The sequence below is a fragment of the Aptenodytes forsteri genome, unplaced genomic scaffold, assembly GCF_000699145.1.
Source record: "Aptenodytes forsteri isolate BGI_AS27 unplaced genomic scaffold, ASM69914v1 Scaffold282, whole genome shotgun sequence".
Taxonomy (NCBI): Eukaryota; Metazoa; Chordata; class Aves; order Sphenisciformes; family Spheniscidae; genus Aptenodytes; species Aptenodytes forsteri.
In genome coordinates this window covers 1,038,452-1,056,435 of record NW_008794089.1, presented here as the reverse complement: position 1 = coordinate 1,056,435, position 17,984 = coordinate 1,038,452, and the positions used below count along the sequence as shown (strand labels likewise).

General features: G+C 40.8%; 1 protein-coding gene across 3 annotated transcripts in view; it reads left to right on the top strand.

The window, feature by feature from the left end:
- GLI3 (GLI family zinc finger 3) overlaps positions 1-17,984 on the top strand; it is a 195,946-nt gene that overhangs the window by 127,418 nt on the left and 50,544 nt on the right. For all 3 annotated transcript variants that reach the window (XM_009274817.1, XM_009274832.2, XM_009274825.2), the window contains 2 exons: positions 3,979-4,125; positions 12,241-12,442. In XM_009274817.1, coding sequence (XP_009273092.1) covers positions 3,979-4,125; positions 12,241-12,442 — 349 coding nt within the window. The remainder of the gene's footprint in view (positions 1-3,978; positions 4,126-12,240; positions 12,443-17,984) is intronic.

The window sequence follows — 17,984 nt, the reverse complement described above, 5'->3', positions numbered from 1 at the left end:
GTATATGGCATGCACACAGGGCTTTCCTAGCAGCACTTTGGATGTTGTATGAATCCTTGCTAATTCTACCTTTTTTATTTTAGCCAAAACACTGAAAAGAAATATTTTGAAGGAACAATTTGAATGCTTAGAAATACATGTTTTGACTCAGGGAGCTTTGGAGCTTTTCATATAGGATAAACATGATAGAGCTATAGCGTAATGGCATAAATTGGGAAAACTCTTGCAATGTATATTTGGGCTTTTCACAAAAGCTAATATGCAGAACACTTTACTGTCTTTCCTTCAGTAATCTTCAGATCACATTCCTGCAAAATTTCATTTATGCTTAAGGTATGCTCCAGTTGCACATACAAAGAAAGGAGGGAAGGAAACCACCTATCACACAACCATATGACATTTACCTGTGTATGTTCTTGGTCTCAGGTACACAACGCTGAATTCACTTGCATATATGTAGGCACATAGTGGTACCTGACCCGACACCCAGCTGACACTCCAGAAAGGCAGAGATCTCCTAGATGTGCTTTGCCATATTCACCAGGCCAGTGGTAATCTCTCTGAAACTCTAGGGTGTCTCAGGGTAGAATTTGGTTCCAGATTTTGGCACCTAAATTTAGGTCTCTACAGTATAGAAATCTGTGATCTTGGTGTGCTGTTTTGCCATTATAGTCCAGTGAGATCTAGGTAGTGCAGTCAGTGGAGCCTCAGAGAACTATTCAATTCACCCAAATACAGACACTTGCATGTTACCAGCTGAGTCTGGAGCTCTGTCATAACTACGATGGTGCTAAGATTCATCTGTTTACAGCGTAGGTGTTTGGTGTCAGTTCAGGTCTGTGAAATACCTTGCCTCGACTCCAGCTGCCACCTCAGAAAGGCAGTTTTCTCCTCTAAGGCCTGTCTCATACCGGCCAGCCTCATGTAGGTGCTTTGGATACCCAGGGGCTTTCAGACAGCATGAGACACTCAGGTGTGGACAACGCCGTTGAGTACGCTCTGTCATAACGCTCATCCCCTGAACTTTGATCGCTGACTGTATGCACAACCTTAACCTTTCATAAGTACAAGCTAAACTTATTAGCTTAAGCTTATTTCTTTGGGTTTTGAACAAATGCATCTTAGTTTATGTTTCCTCTAGGCTCACAGCTCATCTTTGATCAGTTACCGCAGCCCAGGTGTTGTGCAGCACCTCATGAAAATACAGTAACTTGATTGAGGCATTGGAGATATTTCAGTAAAACAACATGCTTATTGAAAAGCTGTTAAACTTGTTCTCTGGAATCCATAGTTTGTTGTGTGATCAGTCAGACATACAATGAAATGCTTTTTTCAGGTGTAGGTTCCTGGGATCAGATAGTCTAAGTCATGGCTCGGGCACTACTAGAATGCAAATAAAAAACCCCTGTGATTTAAAGGGGTACATGCACATAATGTGCTAATAACATAATGGACACCGTGGCTTAAGTTGTATAGCATTTAAACTATGAAAACTTCTAAGTTGTTACTGTTCTTCTGAAGTTATAGCAAGATTTCTCTTGCTACCCTGATTGCTTTAGGCCAGTTAGATAATTAGGTCAGTGTGCTATTGGGCTCAGTCTGTCGACTCACAGATCTGGGGATGGCCAAGAGCCAAAACAATCTGGAACATAACGAAGAGCAGTTTCATGTTCACTACAAGTCTTGCCAGCTGTAATTAATGACTACCACAGCAGCAGTAATGGTAGAGTGTCTTCTGTCTTGTCACTTCACCTTACCCAGCAGAATCAGTGGGCCGGGGGTGGCCGAGGACTCCTCTGAGTAACACAGAGGGTTTGTGGCAGGGGTCAGGACTGAGTTGTTGTGTGTAGAGCAGAGTGCTCAAACGAAGCTCAGCAGTGCCCACAATGCAGAAGCAAATGCCTCCCCTTGTAAAAAAAAAAGCAGGGGCAAAGCTGAAGCTACCCAGGAATAAACAGGAGAAAATTCAGGGCTGCAGGCCTTCCCATTTACCCTTCATTTACCCTTCATGCAATACATCATTTAGTAGGCTAATTTTTTATGTTTGAAGAAGGTAGTAAGGAATGATCTTTAAAGAGCACCAGAGCATTTCTCAGCATATGGAATATTTAGTAATGCAATTATGTGCTCACTGTGTTTTCTGCAGCAGTTCATTTTAAAGTTTGCAGCCAATGTTATTGTTAGTTAACCCAGACACTTATGTCAGAAAGCTCAGGAAGTATTTTAAGTGTGTCTGGAAAGATATGGTGGTTGCCTACTACTGTAAAACTTTTAAAATCAGTGATTCAGTGTGAGTTACTCCTCTTTTAAAATTTGGTCTGGATATTTTTCTTGCCATTTCACAGAAAGTGGCGGTGGCTGAAGTAGTTTATATTTAATTGAGAAATCAATTTGTAATTTGGAAAAAATACCAACAACCTTTAATTTATCTCAGCTCATTTTTCATGCCATTCCTGTTCCTGTTTGATGTACTTTTATTTTTGTGAACCTTTCCTGAAATTGGTTCTATTTAACATTGTAACATCAAAAGCACATTCTTCCATTTTCTTTGGTAAAAATAAAGACAGATTATACACTTTAGAAATGCCCTTGCTGAATAAACTTTTCTCCAAACTCCAATGCCATGTTTACCTCCTTTTAGTGTAAATGTTGACTCTTTGCTTCTAAGGTTTGTGTTTAGGATTGATTCTCTAATGTAAACATAAATTATCCTTTTTAGTAATACTGTGTAAGTAACAATATTCAGGTTAAGGTGGTAATTCAAAGAATTTCAGCTTAAAATTTTGTTTCCATTCAAGAGTCAGTTGCTGGGATCAAAGAAAAATCTCATTAAATAATATGAAAGAACATAAAAATAATCTGTTGGGGTGTAACCCATTAACCTAAGGATCCTGAAGTGTTTTAGGCAAACTTACGTATGATCTTCTGGAGAGCAGAGTGTAAGGAAATTTTAACTTTTTTGCAAGTGGGACAAGTAGAGAGCAGAGAGGAAGGCTGCTCATCTCAGGTCACATAGCAGGTCAGAGTCAGGATCAAAGAGATGGAGCCCAGCTTATTTTATGAGTACTTCTCACACAAGCCTATGAAATGACCCTCTACTCACTGTAGCATCTGAAGCCTGCTAAGATGAGATGATATTAAAATTATGTGGATTTTTGTGTTTGTCCAGAGTTGCCCATTAGTTGATGGCATGCTTGAAAACTGCAGGAGAAGAGAAAGCTCGCATATTATTTTTACAGGAGAGAAAGGCTAATATAAGTCATTATCAGAGGACTGCATCACTCATAAGCTCACTGACAGGATGTAGAGCCTATCCGGTCCGTGGTTTTGACTCTGCAAACATACTCGTATGTCAAGTACACTTATATATGAACTTTGAAGGATGGCATGGCCGTATTCATTGATTTCAGTCTGTCTTCCAAAAAAACTGCCCATGCGTTGTTCATGGACAACTGGTATTTGTCCTGAAAACATGCTTTGTCCTTGTTTACTCCTAAACTTACACACAAACTGACACTGAGTGAAAATCTTCTGGTCCTCTAAGCAGAGACTCCAGAAACTTGAATGCTTATGGAAGTTCAGCCGCGTTGTTACCTTAGAGACAGAGTCCTTTGGGCCAGGGATGAGGTAAATGGGAGTAAAGCTCCAGGAAGGTTTTCCTGCTTTTTTATGTCACTAAATAAATCATACTGGGTTCCACTGCTGTCAGCCTGTCACTTTTTGAGTCACTTAATAATAAATATTAAAAAAATGAGATCACCTAGCTCATTAGTATTTTATGCCTTGCTGTTTTTTGAACGGTGTCTTTGCAGTATCATTGGTTGAAATATATTGACCGGTGGTGGCATACTGCAGATGTTGCATTACATTAAAAAATAAACAAGCTGTTTTAATAGCCAGAGAAACCAGCAATGTGATGAAACTTTCCTTCTCGTTTATCTTACGTCATTAACGGTGCTTTTTATGTTGTGTTTCTAGCTCCACATGCTGGCGTCAGTCCAGCTGAATATTATCATCAGATGGCTCTGTTGACAGGCCAGCGCAGCCCGTATGCAGACATCATTCCTTCAGCTGCCACTGCTGGAGCCGGTGCTCTTCATATGGAATATCTTCACGCCATGGATAGTAAGTGACATTTTCTAGAAATACAGACAGTCCTGCAAAGGGAACTACGTGGGTTGTTCCTGGTCTGACCCAAAAGGCCTCCATGCAGATAGAGAAGTGGAAGTCAACATAAGCCTCCTCATGAGGCTGGAGGCCCAAAACATTGATTGCCAAATGTACATGGGTTACGTCAGGTCTGAAAGTAAACTTTGAAAGTAAGTAGGGAGAGGAACAGGACTGCTCCTGAAAACAGGTTACAAATTTTATTTCCAGCAGGGCTTGAGTGCTTTTAGAAAATGTCCTTTTCCAGTCACAATCAGTAACTCACTTTCATCGTTAGGGTGAGTATTTCCCTGATGAGCTCTCTGTTACTAAAAGTTCTACATCTGTTTTTCCATTAGGAGAGCATGTTCTCCTCCTTTTTAGAGAGTGGTAGCCATGCTTACAAGTTGTGTATCATAGACCGATAGACTTTGAGACCTCTTCTAAGGTGAAGCAGTTTGCTGAATTCTCAAGGATCCTGACTTAGTTTTCCCTAATATTAAGAGCCTTCTTTACCCACTTCAGCATCTTTCAGACCTCTAATCTGTCTCCCTTTCTCTGGTGAAGGAGGAAAAGAGAGCTCCCCATTCCAAACTGCTCACTACTGCTGCTTTTGATCAGCCAGAAGGGATTATGCAGAGCACCCCCCTCTAGTCATAAGATGCTCACATGCCTTTTGGGATGTACTCGGTTCCTTCCAACAAGGGAAATAAAAGGTCGTGACAAGAAAAGGTGGTTACTGTTGACTCTTGCTTGGTAGTACAGAGAAATACAATAGCATTAGACCACCTTGTTGTCCCACACCTTTTTAAAATCTTTGTTAGCATGCAGTTTCTTCTTGCCTGCTGTTGGCTGCATGCCATAGCTGCTGATCTCAAGGAGTGTGGGATTCGGGAGGTTCACCTCTGGAACGCATGGGAATATAGATAGCTACCCCTGCAGAACACATGCCTGGGAGTGTGAAGTAGTTCACTGACCAACAATTTTTACAAGAATCAGGCAAGCCACATAGTTGTGGAACTGGGCAGGGAAACTATTTTCATTCTGTTACCTTGATAGTGAAGGATTTTTTAATTCAGCTTCTGTTACCAGTTTCACTGCACTGGTAGCGTGCATAGTGATTTTACAGTAATGTAACATACCTTGAACCCACTTCAGAAACATAATAAACCCACACAAGTAGTCTGGACTTAAACCAGAAATTAATGTGCAGGCTTCAGTGCTTGAAAGCTTAAGAATATGATGCTTCCTGATTTGGATTTTGAGAGGAATAGGGAGAGATGAGGTATGCTGCTAATGCATTTGATGCATATTAATAATATCTTGCAGAATGGAAACTCTGTTATGCATGGTTCAGGTAATGTAAATCTGCTGCTGTGTTCGAGTTGCAAGGACAAATCCCCAGCTAGTATGAATGGACATGACTTCATTGAAGTGAAGGAATCACAGAATCATAGAATAGTTTGGGTTGGAAGGGACCTTTAAAGGTCATCTAGTCCAACCCCCACTCAATGAGCAGGGATATTTTATACTTTCAATGTTTTTGGTTCCTATTGGGAGAGAGTTTCTGAATGCATGTAGGTAGCAGTACCAAACCACATACTTGGATGCAGACTTGATTGAATGGGTCTATTCAGTCTATAGGAAGATAGATACCTAGATGTATGTCAGAAAACTTAAGAAAAACAGAAGACGTTGCAGTACTCATACAAATAATGGCATTTGGACAAAGGATTTTCATGTGTTAGTAGAGATTGTATATGCTGTAATCTACATAGAATTACAGCTTTTGCATCCCAAGAATCTTATCACTTCTTACTTAAGGGAAAATGTTTTGACCTTTGCCCATAATTTCAGCCCATTCATAAAAGGTACCTAAACACTAACTCTAATAAGGATATTTGCTGTGACTGACTTTACCTATGATATATTTGAAATGCGCTCTTTAATTTGTTTTGTGTTTGTTTTTAAAAATTAAGATCACACATTTGAGATTCATTATAGCAGCAACTTTTCAATTAGGGATTATTTCAGAGTTAAAGACAAAAAATGTGTAGCAGTATTATGCAAATGGGTTATTTTTAAACAGTAAATAGAGAATTAAAATAAGAGTGAATCCTAGTAAGGTCACTCAGCTCACCTTCTGTATTTGATGAGAATATGTTTAGTCAGGCAATAGCTGCTTTTATCTAAATAGAGTATGAAGTTACCCTTTTACTTTGTAAAAACTAATTAAAACTATCTTAACTTGCATGGGTATACAGTAAATTAATTGTCATTAAGTAGGAATCTGAATGTCCTATCATTCATCATGCTAAAGAAAACCCCTTTCTTCTTTGTCAGAATTTTAGATTAGAAACGAGAACAAAACAATTAGCAGGAAGCCGATATTAAGACTTTAAAAAAAAAAAAACCAATAAGAATGCCCATGTTTGCATTTAATAACAAAGTACAGTGATCAATGCAAAGCAATGCCATTTGTTTGGATCTTTCTTCTTAAGGGTTTGTATGGTGATCTTAAAAGTACTCTTTCACCTTTGCCCAGTCTTGTCAAAGGAAACAGAAGAGAGATCGGTAGTTTCCCTCATTACCCGCTATCAAATTCAGAGCAAGTTGACTCAACTCACTCAAAGGCTGCTGCTCATTTATTCTACACAACAACCAAATAGATATAAGCAAGACATTGTTGTTCTTTTGTGAAGCAAGTCTGTCTCCTAATTTTGTGTTTATACAGTATCTAGCACAGTAATTTGGCATCTCTACCCTCTCCAGTAGTACAAGTAATAACAATAATTCCAACACCAGCATGTTACATACTGTTTGTGCAGTTTTAGGCCTTTTGTTTTGCTCTGTGGTGCTGGAAAACTGATTTCAAAATGGGGATGATATGAATCAGAAAGTTAAATCTTGCCTAAAGAGCAGTAAACTTCTTGAAGCTGTGAACTTCACTGTCCATGAACTATCTAATATATTGTGGAAGAATAAGGCCAAGGTTGTGTATGCTTGATTGTCATTTTTCCTCATCCTGTCCTGTATGGCATCAAAAGTGGACCAGAATTTTCTTTGCTGCTATAAAGCTTTTCTACAGTTTTGGTGGCCAGAATCCCTGACCAAGTCTTCCCATCTTCTTGCTTGATCTCAAAGGGTCAGATGTGCTACCTTTAAGTATAACTTAAATCACAAAGTAACTTTGATTACTTATCAAAGTAACTAGGAGGGGAATAAATAGATGGAGAAGGTATTGACAGTACCATAGTAGCAACAACTGAAATTCCTTCTTGTGGCTGTAAAGATACTGTATGTCAAAACTGTGTTTTAAGCACTTAAATAATTCCAAAAATCACAGCCTTTTGGGTTTGATATCTGCATTTTTCATTTGGGGAATATGTTTTACTCTGCTTTTAAATGGTGTTCAGTGGAAGGCAAGCATGCTCCCTGAGGTTTCTAGATTCACCCTGAGAGTATTAATATCCTCACTCCGATTAACTTTTGCCTATGCTCACTCAGAATGGGAGGTTTTTCTTTTTCAAAGGTATTCATCATTGACCCCTTTTGGCATTAGAGACACTGATAGCAACCCAATTGACGTAAAGAATTTGGCCAGCCTGAAGAGTTAAGCCAATGTAAGAAGCTTTGGGCTGGGTTTGATTTCTGATTTTCAGGCACAGTTAGAGAATGAGGGTGGAGTAGCAAAGCCATTCCTTTTCCTCTCATACTGATGACAGATTTACCATTTTGAAAACTAAGACAAAATTTATGACAAACTTTCATGAAGTGAAAACAAAGTTTACATATCTGTGAGCAGAAACCAGTAGGAAAAAAAAGAAAGAAGAAAATCTTTAATGTAAAAAAAAAAAATCAAACTTCCCACATTCACAGCCTTCAGCAAAAACTAGTGCCTGAGACAGGTTCAAAGAAGTTTGATTTAAAGGGATGAAATAAAAAAGGTTTGATGAAGTTTGATTTAAAGGGATGGAATAAATGATACATGTCTGAAGATTGCCTTATAAATGATTAAGCAATGCTAAAAACTTCAACTCAGAAATCAAATTCATGGGCAAATTTGCTGGATGGCATATTCAATTTTTGAAATTTATGATGGAGATAGATATCTGTTATTTTAGAATTGATCTCCACCCCAGGAATGAGATCTTTCCTTCTGACACCTGCTGGATTTTCTGTTGGCACACTGAAGTCTTTACTATCAACTACTGATTTTTTTATTACTATAACGTCTACTCCAAAAAGGTGACATTCCTAAACAAATCTTCACTGTCAGCTTGCATTTGCATGCTTTGCCAAAGCCGATGGTTTTTTTTCAGCACTTGCACAGAGGTAAATGGGTTTTTAGTGAATCAGTGCTCCTGCATTTTTTTGTTTTAAAGCATTATTGAGTGGGGGATGTAATGCTTCGGTGGGAGAATACTGTGAGCAGATGAACATCTCAAATTGCTAAATAAATATTGAAGTGTTTGTGTTTAAAATAAATGCCTGGGCAAGGCTGAAAAGTTTGGTTTAGTATTCAGAGGCACTGACAAATTGTGACCTATTCCTTTTTATAGTAACATACTAACTAAGACTGATGTTATGCTAAGTGAATGGTTTAGCAAGTGTCCTGCAGTGTAATGAGTGGTCAGCTCATGCTTAAGACTTTTGAGGCATGTGAAACCTAATTAAACCATGAAGATCTGAAAAAACAGTAATTCCATTTAATTGTATTTTCAATTTTGAAAGTCGTGGCCTCCCTTGAGGCGAATCCCCCTCTCCTGTGGTCAGACTCTGTAGAGCTCTTCCCCAGCCTCAGCCGTTGGCTCCTGCTGTGAAGCAGAAGTATTTCTTTTGCAGGAGACTGTTGCCCCTTAGGAGGTTGTTCCCGTCCCAGGTAGATGGAGGGGACTGCTGCATGCCCAGATCTAGGTGGGGCCTGAAACAGGCGCTGCCTGGAGGAGAAGAGGAAGCCCGAGACTGCTGTGTGGTGTGGCTGAAGCCTGGGCTCTACCCCTCACAGCTGGAAGGAGCGTCTGCCTCCATCACTGGCTGTAGATCTGGTGCGTCCCCCACAGAGCGGGGACAGGGATGCCCTGGCAGCAGCTGGCAGGCAAGGGCGGGGGGTTAATGAGTGGTGGGCAGAGAGGGGCCTCTTACAAGAGCCGTAGCATGACTTAGGCAAGGGGTAAAGGAGATAGGCTCAGTCCAGAAAGAGCAGGAAGGAGGAGGAGAGAAGACATTGCAGTTTTTGAGAATCCTCAGGGCACTGCAGGGAGTATAAATTACCCTCTTATGTGATCTGTCGAGGGTAACCATGCTTCCCTCCAAGATCATAAGAGCTTCAAACAGTTGTCGGTAATGCTTGCTCAGTCCTCTCTGAGATGTGGGCTGGAGTACAGACGAGTCCACTTGGGCGGTTGTGGCATGGAAAATAAATGGTGTCTGATCGCAGAAGCAGGAAAACACAACTGTCATGTCCTGCTTTTATTGCCCAGTCTAGCTTCAAAAGAGAGATGCTCAGGTGCTAGTATTCTTAACAACTGCTCCACTTTTTTGATCAAACCTATGCACCCCCTCTCTAGTTAGCATCAGTAGCCATCAGTCCATGTTTAGCAGGCTTGTAATGAATTTCTCAAATAAGTGGCAATCCCTTTGTAGTTGTACAGATTCAAAACTGGACTTCAGATCCATAAGAAGTAATTTTTCGAAAGTGTTTCTCCTGGAAATCACATTTGAAACTGTTCATACATGGCCATCAGTAGCACATGGTGACTCTCAGTTGTAAGTATAGAAATTTAACTAGGCCTTGCTTATCAAAAGAGAGGGAGATGTGCTTGTCCCCTCTGAGCATCTCTGCTGCCTTCTTGCTGGCACGATAAGGGCTGTGCCCCTCAGTCTGAGGAAAACAGAGGGTTCATAATTATATTCACATGACTGCAAACTGTTGCTGTCATATATAGCACACCACTAGGATGGCTGGTAGTAACACATGATACTGTGGTAGCGGTGCTTGAGTAACGTCTCATTTTGCTGGTTGGTCAATATCTAGCAGGTCTTCCTTGTCCCCTTCACTTGCTGTTTAACCAGGAACACCTGTACTTACTATTCCCTTGTAAAACCGCAATAACAGAGTTTATCCACCTATAAAGCACTTGAAATATATCCTCAGCTGAGGCAAATTACGTTACCGCTACTGACTTCAGAGGAGTTGTTCCCATTCATGCTGGCTGAAAGTCAGCAGAGAAGAGTTGTGGATGGAAGATGTAAGTGCAAAGTATTACTGTTTTTGTTTTACCATGACATGTATTTTGTATTTCCTTATTAAATACATTGCAGCTTCTTATAGCTGCTGATCATTGTTGGTTTTTATTTTAACACAAATAAAAGATCTCTGCCTTTGAAAGACACGAAGCAAAGCACTAATAAAATATCAAGCAGACACAGTACAATAGCAAGCTCATAAAAAGGAGATAAAACAGATTACATAAAATAACGTGTAGTAGCTTTAGGAAGAAGTAAATGGCTATGCCTAAGTTTTAAATGATAAATCAAGAGCATGAATATTCACTGAAAGACACAAGCGGTATGGGCGGAGGCCTATTGCGGAGACAGAGCATAAAGGAAAAAAACCTCTCTATTAGCCAGATGCCAAAGAGAATTGACACCTGTGTGGCTGGTTGAGGGAAAACTAAGCACAGATTAGGAGAAGGACTATAGACAGAGATCTGATCACACAATCTCAACAGCAATAAAGTGGCAGCTTTTAATACTAGACGAAAATCTTGGATAGCACGCACAGAAGGAAGGGCAACCCGCTCAGGTGCGTAAGGAGAATGTAATGGCAGATACTAATCCAGCTCTGTCCTTGAGGTGAGAGTCGGTTGGGCTCTTCCCCTGGTTAACGTTAGGTACATAAGCTTAAATACCCTGTTGAAAAAAGGTCCTGGGCACCAAGATATGAGCAAGAACTAGGAAAAGCAGACCCATAATGGAGGCTTGTGGCCAACTGTGAATTATTAGCAAGTTACAGAGAATGTCAGGGACTCTAGGAGAAGTAGCTGTAAAGTAGGCATCAAACCCAAGACCTGCATGACCCTGGCTGTCAGGATCGTTAGGACTCAGTCCTTTACTACAGGTTAAAGGGATTAAAAAGGTAGAAGCAGCAGTACTGTTAAAGGAAATAGTTCAGTACGCAGTGGGGAAGCTAATTCTCTCCTTCTCGGTCTCAACCGAGATCGAAAATAATTAAATAAAGGGAAGAAATTTGAAGTGATCTATCTTCTGTCAGGACTGCAGAGAGTTGGGATGACATGGTAAAATAGATCAGAAGAGGTAGAGATTTTCAGAGCAGCACAGAGAATTTAGAAATGTAATATGTATTTATTTAAATGGTATTTGTATGGTTGCCTTCTCTTTGCTGCTTTGAAAAGCTTAATCTCTAGTTTTAAAGAAATTTGGCAACCATAGGCCCCTGTACACCCCAACTCAAGAATATCATGGGATCCTGGATAAATTCAAATAAAGCCTACTGCTTCTCAGTCTAATGCTGTGAATGTCAATTTGACTTCTGCTGATAGTGCTGGCTTTTATAGCATTTTTTCAGTCCTGATTTTTAGTTTTGCATCAAGTATGGACCAGGCAGAATTACGGTCAACAAAGGAAACGCTGCCTCTTCATTTCTACACTATATTTTACAAGTTTAGCTTTGGTTGTATGTATTAAAGTGATGCAGGTTTGGGTTTGCTGGTAGCCCAGATCTGAACCACTGTCTCATTGCTCGTGGTTGAATTAATGATGTGAATGTCTAAGAAGCCATCAGATTCATAAATCACCAGAAATGAGAGGGATAACTCATAAAAGTCTTTTCCTTTTGTTTAGCAATTTATCATTTTGCTTGCACATTAATAAACAGAGCTCCCCTGAGGTAAGCCACAGGAAGATAGATTTTTCTTCCTAATTTTCCTCAATCATAGCCAGTAGATCACAAGTGGAGAGAGTGGGCTTGTCACAGCGTGTTGGTCTCTTGCGACTCCCTCTACCCATCACTGATAAAAAATAAATGCGATTAAGTACCCTGGTGGATAATTATTTGTGTTTACATAACAGGCGCCAGGTTTCCGAGTCCGAGGTTGTCAGCTAGACCAAGCCGAAAGCGTACGTTGTCCATATCCCCCCTATCTGATCACAGCTTTGACCTTCAGACCATGATACGGACATCTCCAAATTCCTTGGTCACAATTCTCAATAATTCTCGTAGCAGTTCCTCAGCCAGTGGTTCTTACGGCCACTTATCTGCAAGTGCAATAAGGTAAGAATAGTATTTTCTACCTATATTATATATTCTCATTTTCCATGTCATACACACATATGCAAATGTGAATGTGTACTCACATCTCTAAGTAACTGTTTTGTTTTGTTAATACGTGTATTTTGCAGTTTCTATAATGTATATTTGCGGGAGCTTAATTTAAAGTACAAAATACTTTTTTTCTTGCTTAGAAAGGTAACCACAAGGGACCTTCTGGCATATTATTGTCCAGTGCAGATAATATTCCATCTGACCAGCAGTAACAGCGTGTGTATGTGTGCTCAGGAATCTGTTTTCAGAGAATAAGCTCTAGGATAGGTTGCGACTTAAGCCACTTGGGTTCTTCTGGCCATAGATAAAATGGACAGTGAAATGTTCCTACATTAGAATCATCAGAGAGTAAAGCACAGGCGTGTGGTACTGTTCAGTTAAAATATTTGGCTAGAACTTCACAGTATTCATCTCAAAGTTTTTTTCATATTTCAGTTCATATATTGAAAGATTAGACTTTCTGTGGCTAAATTATCTTTTTTTTTGTATCAAGGAAGTAATGTTATCATCCACTATCATCAGAAATGCTGTGATTTTCACTTGGCCGCTTCACGTGCATATGCAAGAAAACAGTTGGTCTGGAGGCAGAAGAGCAGAGTAGCAAGGGAAGAGGTGGGCAGAAGTTGTACAGGAAAGGGAATCAAATAGGGCACAGGCAGAGGGAACAAAAGCAAGAATGTCAAAAAAAAAGGAAGTGGAAGAAAATGAGGAGAAGCAGCAGAAAAAATGGAGATGCAACTGCAGAACATTCTTGTATTTGTGACATTGCTATATGTTAACTGAGAAAAGCTCCTTTGGTATTCCAAAAAAATTCCCCCACCTCTCCAAAGTCTCAGAAAATACTGGTTTTGCATTTAGGGCACCCAAACAAAGAGTGCTGCTGGTCCCTGGCTTAAAAGCGGCCTCCACCTTCAATTTGCAATGAGGCAAAGGAACAAGTCCCCACAGCAATTTCTTGAGATCTAAAAGACCCATTTTTGGCAAGGCTCAAACATGCCTCTCCTGCAAAAATGACACACTTAGAACTTCAAAAACCGGCTATGGGGATTTGCACTTTTGGAGAAAATGGGGCATGCAACTGGTGTGTTAGAAACCGTGAGCCTGCCAAACTTTGAAAGTGACAGCACTGTAAATATTTGGTATTAGCTTAAGTGCTGTTGGGTTTTTTAAGCACTTCTTTTCAATAGTTGTGCTTCATAGCTCTGATGTACTTGAATAGCTGTATAGTATTTCACAGGTATGATATTATAGCTCTGCGATACAACTCTGCAATCTGTATAACCACGGTCCCAATTACAAAGCTCCATAATGTGGAATATGATTTATGTCAATAGCTGGCAGCAGTTTTGGACCACGTCTGTTAAATATGTGTACTGTGTGGAGGTGTACTATCCCCACTGTCGTTAAGATGGGATGGCACTTCAATTACTAACCTTCTACTCCATTGCTTGTAACTTTGGTAAAGCAAATAGTGCATAAAAGTTGGCATAGTCTCCACAATGGAGTAAGTCTTCTCTCCTTTTACTCTTCCTCCACAGCTGGAAATGGTTGGTATATGTTTTTGACACATAGAATCACAAACCTAAGGGCCACCCCTGCAAAGCCGGTGTCAGGTGAATGGTTTTGTTGAACACAGTTGTGGAACTGGAGTGAGTTATGGGCAGAGACTGAGTAAGGATGCTAAGGAGTAGAACAGTGAGTCTTGTGAACTGGTGACACTGAAGAAAGCAAGGCTTGTGTGACTCAGCCTATGGTTGACTGAAGCTTTCAGCACTTCCTGGTCATACTTTCCAGGCATGCATAATCCAAACTTTCACACCATTTTGAATTTATCTTTTTTTTTTCTTTTTGATAAGAGATGCCTGTTCAACGTGAAAAGTGAGAAACGTAGCTCTCCATTTTTCCCAGCGGAAAGGAGGGCAAGGGAGAGTGCTAGCTCTTTTTCCAGCTTTGCAACTCACCTCTGTTGATGCCCTTTAACTTCTCCCATGTGTACCTGTCTGTAAAAGAGTTACACCAAAATAAACAGTGACATAAGGTATTAAACCCAAGCCACGTTTCATTGCTTTAATAAATTCCAAGACTAAATAGCAACAAGACTATCAGTAAAACTTAATTTATTGCAACTCACTGTCTTGTAAATAATGCATTCAGCACAAGGACTGCTGTACTGAATCAAACCGTAGATTCATCCCATTTAATATCCTGTCTGCAACAGTGATCAAAGTGTAGAAAAAACTTTTCCTAGTGTAAAAATCCCAGCTTCTGGAAACTTGCATGTAAGTCTCATAGGAGTTGCTGCAAGAAAATGGTACAGTTCAGCAGGCCACTAGATGGAATTGCAAGACAGGAAGGATTTGTATTTTAGGCAACATCAGTAGCATTAACTATACTTAACATTACACAGTCCTTCTACTTTTAGATCTTGTTTCCAATCACGTTTAACTTAGCCCAAATAGTTTACACTTGGCAGCATTTTTCATGGCAGATACCTGTCTAATGCTGAGTATTTCCAAAAAGCATCAGCAAAGTTATTAATTTCTCAGAATGAAGTTAGGGAAGAAGAGACTTCTCTGTACAAACTAAAAGACCTCTTGCTGCCTATTCACTGAGAAGCTACAGTTTGCCAGGGATGTTGCCTGGATGGTATAGATGTGATCTTTGCTGTTCTTGAGAAATTTTTCCATTCAGCCAAGTGATAAGCCCTTAAGAGGTTTCTATTAGCGTGTGTTAAATAGACTAAGCATTCAGCATGTTCCAGTCCAGGGCCCACAGAGAGGAGGGAGGACCTTTCCCTGCAGCTGCAGCTCTGCTTAATCTGGTACCTCCTTGGGAAGCCTGTGGAGGCTAAGCTGTCTGCCCAGCCATAACAGCCTTCCCTGAACGTGAAAAAGAAAGTGGTCTTCAGAGGAGACAGGAGTCAGACCAGGAACTGTCCAGGTTAAGCAAGCTGGGACAAAATGCTTTTATATAGCATAACACAGGATTTCACTAGAAGAGAGAAAAAGCTGCAAAATAAAGCATGCAGAAGCCAGTCATTAAGGTGAATGAAGGTACTGCCCTCTTGTGATTGTGCTTTGATACCATCTTTAATTTCAGGGCTGCACAGTATTTTTTTGCAGGGCCCCTGCCTGCTTCAGTGCACAGGCTGAACATCCTCCCTGGATCAGTCAGAGCCGCAGGACCCTGCCTCACCTGTCCCAGGCAGCTGTAAAAGAGGAGGGAGCCTCTTACCAGGTAGTTTTCTGCCTGGAGCACGGACCCTGCTCTTGCAACACAATCCCAGCCTGATGCTGGGCAAACTGAACTAGTCGGAAGTGATGACCAGGCTCATACAGATTATCTTCTGGAGGCCCAGCCTACCACTCTTAATTCTGCAGAGGAGCGGAATTGCTCACAGCCATGGCTTGAAGCTACTGACAGCTGTTTTGAACATTTCATGTGCTGTGTCATGTTAACCAACCCGGGAGATCTGGTCTCCATGTCTGAAATTGGGCAACCACAATGAGTGGCACTTTTTACCTTCATCTTTCTGTGATTCATGTCCCTGTGCAAAATGAGTCCTTCCCTTTCACCTCAGAGGGAGGTTGAAAGCACTAATGTTTTGTGAAGCACTTAGATTATACAGTGATGAGAACAGTAGAGAAGCTCAGGAGGGTATCAGTAATTATGTATTCACTGATGGTTTAAATACAACGGAAGGAAGGCCTATGGGCAATATGCTGGGCAAGGAGAAGAAAAATACCAGAGGGTCTCTCACTGAAGACTATTGTGCATCTTGTGCACTGAACGAGTTATGAATCCTGCAGGGGGGAAAAGGGTTGCGTGGTCACATAACTAAAAGCTGATGAGTCAGCTTTTAGTTATAACTAAAAGCTGAGTCCACACACGAAGGTATGGGCAGGTTTAGTTCTGGTGTGTTTGATTTTGCAGGCTCAATGCTCTTTTAACCTGTTTTTGCAAAGGTGCTACTTATGTTAGGAAAATGTCTTCAGGACCTCACTGGTCTTTGCATTGGCTAAAAAAAGTACATCCTCTGGCTGAAAGATTACATCCCGTGCTTCACATAGCTTTTCAGCATAGGACCCTCTATAGGAGCACTGTGGGATGTTGAGGATGAAAACAAATGAAAGGAGCCACGTTTTGCGCTCTGTTTTTACAGAGCCGAGCACAGAAGGGCTCTGGTCCTTGGCATGGGTACTACTGCAGTTCGAATAATAAATAGTAATAGTTTAGCACAATCCGGATAGGGCTTGACTTGGCGGGCGCTTTGTCATTGTCAGCTGGCAGTGTAATGCTGTATCCTGACTACTGGCTGTGTACTTGAAAAGAAGATGTCACTCCTGCTGACAGCTAATAGTGGATCTCCTTTAGCACACCAGGTAGAGCTTCTACTTTGTGCATTTGAAAACACCTGGTTTAGGTCTCAGCTGGGAGAGATTATGCAGAAAGGAGGTCTATGAAATAGCATCAAATGAGGATAATCCTTCATGTGACATTTACTCATTTGGTTACCTGCCTCAGTCCTGCAGTGCAGCACCCCTGCTATTAATCTTTTGTCAGGATGTACTTAATGTTGTATCTGCTACCTGTGACACTTATTAGACTTCTTCAGTAGCACTTCTTTTTGAGAGGCAGCATGGCCTAGAGTGAGTATAGAGGGGGTAATCACTTCCCATGATATTAAGAGTACCGATTCAAAACCTTTACAAAAGATTAGCTGGTCTTTAATAAACACAGGAGGTTGGGACTTCATGTTCTATATGATCTGAAATTCAGAAGCTCTGAATTTTTCTAGTCCCTTAGCAGTGCTGCGATACCAAATTTACAAAGTCAGTTTTCAGAAAATGAGCCCAATTCTCTGTCAGTTACAAGGTGTTTAAGTCAGAAGTTCCACCTACTACAAGAGACTTTCTTTGGGTCTAGGCAGATGTAACTGTGAATACACCTTAGCCATCTCATAACGTGTTAAAATTCAGTTTCATGTGAGCGTGGGAGCCCTTTGGGATCTCCTCCAAGGTTTGAAAGAAACTGAGAAAGCACAGCAGCGCGCCCCCCCCCAGCTCTGCCCCTGCTTCCCTGATGTCATCAGAACAGGAAGGCACAATTAACATAGAGTGGTTAATTACAGCCAGATCCTGGCTGTTCTGGCTCCTATCACTTTGCTCTGGGCTGATCTGAAGCTGAGCATCAGGGAATGGTGGTAAGAGTACTTTCACAAAGAGCACTAGAAAGGGATAGCCAGGTTTGTAGGGTGAGCTTAGGCAGCAATGGATTAATATCAGTGAGGAAGACAAGAGTCTGTGTTTCTGCAAGCACGTATTGGATTCTCAGTGAGTTCCTCATCTCATATAAGCTCCTTGTATAGAGAGTTTGTTGTATAATTAGTCAGTGCCCTCCTCTCTGAACTGCTTTATGTCTAGAGATAAGTGACCATGTATTAATTTCTCCAGATTCCCTTGGCAAACATGGAGAGAAGAGCAAAGAGAAA